Source organism: Drosophila rhopaloa, unplaced genomic scaffold, assembly GCF_018152115.1.
Source record: "Drosophila rhopaloa isolate 14029-0021.01 unplaced genomic scaffold, ASM1815211v1 contig_133, whole genome shotgun sequence".
Lineage (NCBI taxonomy): Eukaryota > Metazoa > Arthropoda > Insecta > Diptera > Drosophilidae > Drosophila > Drosophila rhopaloa.
In genome coordinates this window covers 86,214-88,740 of record NW_025335010.1, presented here as the reverse complement: position 1 = coordinate 88,740, position 2,527 = coordinate 86,214, and the positions used below count along the sequence as shown (strand labels likewise).

The 2,527-nt window shown below is 45.4% G+C and overlaps 1 protein-coding gene across 1 annotated transcript; it reads right to left on the bottom strand.

The window, feature by feature from the left end:
- Positions 1–464: 464 nt before the first annotated feature.
- On the bottom strand, positions 465–1,641 carry LOC123037100. Its single transcript, XM_044456594.1, has 2 exons — positions 1,604–1,641; positions 465–840 (listed from the first exon to the last, which is right to left on the bottom strand). The coding sequence occupies exons 1-2, from the start codon at positions 1,639–1,641 to the stop codon at positions 465–467; spliced, it is 414 nt and encodes a 137-aa protein (XP_044312529.1).
- Positions 1,642–2,527: the final 886 nt, after the last annotated feature.

The window sequence follows — 2,527 nt, the reverse complement described above, 5'->3', positions numbered from 1 at the left end:
AAAGGTGTCGACGGCTCAATTCAATTTCAACGAATGTCTATTCTATATTTCGACAAAGTACTTAGAGCCTAGCTTAACGAAGGTTGGCGAAGATGGGGCGACTTCGCCGAAAGCGAGAGAGAACTTTATTGTGCTCTCGCCTTCGCCCTAAACTAACTTACACTAAACTTCAAGTTTTTTAGCAATTTCATAAAAATTCAAATTTGAGCCAACACTGTATGTTATTGGAACATAAATTGGAAATTTTAAGTTATTAGGTCTAATTATAAGCCAATCTTCAGATCGCTTGAAGTCTAATTGGCAGTTGTATTTTTTTATAAAATCGATTCCTAATATGCCATCACAAGGAATAGCGAATTGTAACATTTGCCTGACTGACGAGACAGGCCGCCACCGCCGCAAGCAGTTGAGACCCTCCTGGTCCGGGGTCCGGAGTGCTGGTGTGGCGAGTAGCGGCCAGCCTGTCAGTAGGTGCCGGGAGTCAGCGCCTCTCCATAGCTTGGGTCGCTGCTGATTGTTCCGAGCGGCCGGAAGTTCATCACTGCCTCGATTCCCACGAGGACTGTCCCCAGCTCTTCTGCACTTAGGAGCGCCCTGCCCACCGCCCGTAGGAGTACGGTCTTGGCAGTTTTAACACCTGCCTCCCATAGTCCGCCCATGTGCGGAGCCCGCGGTGGTGTGAACACAAATTCGCATCCGCTTTTTGATGCGAATTCGCGTATCGCGTCGGCTTCGTCCTGTATCCTCTCTCGAAGGGCCCGGAAGTGGCGACTCGCTCCGACGAAGTTCGTCCCGTTGTCGCATTGGACGACTTGGGGACATCCTCGGCGCCCAACGAACCTTTGAAATGCCAATAAAAAGGAATCTGTGGTTAAATCTGAAACAACCGCTTTGGACGCAAGACAAACGAAGAGCGCAATGTAGGACTTTTACGAAGACCTACCACGAATTTTCAATGTCGTATAGACAGGGCCACAAAAATCAACGGGACATATAGCAAATGGCCGGAGAGCACGGAGGCGATCTGCGGGTAAATTTCCCATAAATTGTGTCGTTAGTCGAGGCTTACACTTAAAGCAGCGTATGCATGATCGAACTATCTGACTGCAGACCTCCTGAGCGTTTACGATCCAAATACGCTGTCGAAGGAGACTCACAAGGGCTCGTGGACCAACATGAAAATTGGAATGGTGAAGATGCCGAACATAGCTCTGCACAAATTGGGAGCGTTTTGTCAACAACAATGGAAACTTGGCATCGTATGATATGGGAGCATTAGCTAGTCGCCCCCCAACTCGCAACAAAGAAAAGTGACACCAAGTCCCCTTGTCTTCATGGATGAATGGATTCAATCGCTGAAGACTTGGGCCAACTCTGGATCCTTTACGGACTTTTTCTCTTTCTTCATGATACTCGTGCTTCTGTAATATCTCGACAATTTTTAGAAAAGCTTCATTATATTCAGTCGGCGACAAAGTTTTTTCAAATACCATACTTTTGTCTTTGCATTTTCTTATGAAGCGGAACATATAAACGAATACCCGAAGCAGTTTAAGGTGACATCTACCAAATCCAAATTTCTTACAGCAGCGGTCAGTCCGACCGCAGTCTTCCTCGATTCTTGTAGTAGGACTTCTTCATCTAGGTCAAAGAGTGCATTCTGGGGCCAGTTTGCATCTTCCTCTTTTAAAAACGCAGGTCCAGTAAACCATATTGACTGTATAATTTTGTCGACGTCACAACCTCTTGATACAATATCTGCTGGGTTCTGTTTGAATCTGCGCAACTCTATTCGATACGAATGTGGATAATGAAGATGGATGAGACCGGATCCAATGAAGCGTAACTTCAGAATCCGACCAATAAACAATCCGTTCGATAAGTACCTTTAATAGGGGCTTGATTCTGTGGCAGAGATCTGCGAGCCTTGGGAGTGTCTTAGTCTTGAGAGGCGCTACTTTAGACTTTGAATTCAACAGCGATATTTTATAACCTTCTGCAATTTTGCTACGAATGTAGACGCAAGCTCCATAAGCTCTTAAGGATGCGTCGGCAAAGGCATGTAATTGGACCGGTGACATCGGATCGGTATGCACAAACCGGGGAATAGATATTTCCTCTAATTTAGACAGTGTCATTTTTATCATATTCCACGCTGCTTCCAAATGAATAGGAATCGACTCATCTCAATCAAACTTATTTAGCCACAGTTCCTGTAATAGGATCTTTCCTCTAATTACAATAGGACTTAATAAGCCGAGGGGGTCAAACAGCTTCGATGTCACCGATAGTATGTTTCGTTTTGTCGCTCGGAGACCCATGTCAGCAGTGTCGATTTGGAACTTGAAGGCATCTTCGTTAGGCAACCACGATATTCCTAACGCCTTAGTTTACTCTGAGTCCGAGATGGGTATGGATTTAACTGTGCTCTCAGATGCGGTAACGTCAGGTGAGATTGAAAACCACTTTGTCAATTCAGAACCTGCAGTTTGAAGAACCTGAGATACTTCAGACTTAACAGTCTTTA

Excerpts from the sequence above, each read along its gene's own strand:
- LOC123037100 (XM_044456594.1), bottom strand. The coding sequence starts at position 1,641 with ATGAAGAAGTCCTACTACAAGAATCGAGGAAGACTGCG. Across the intron at positions 841-1,603 it reads AAGAATCGAGGAAGACTGCG|GTTCGTTGGGCGCCGAGGAT; the intron begins GTCGGACTGACC and ends GGCATTTCAAAG.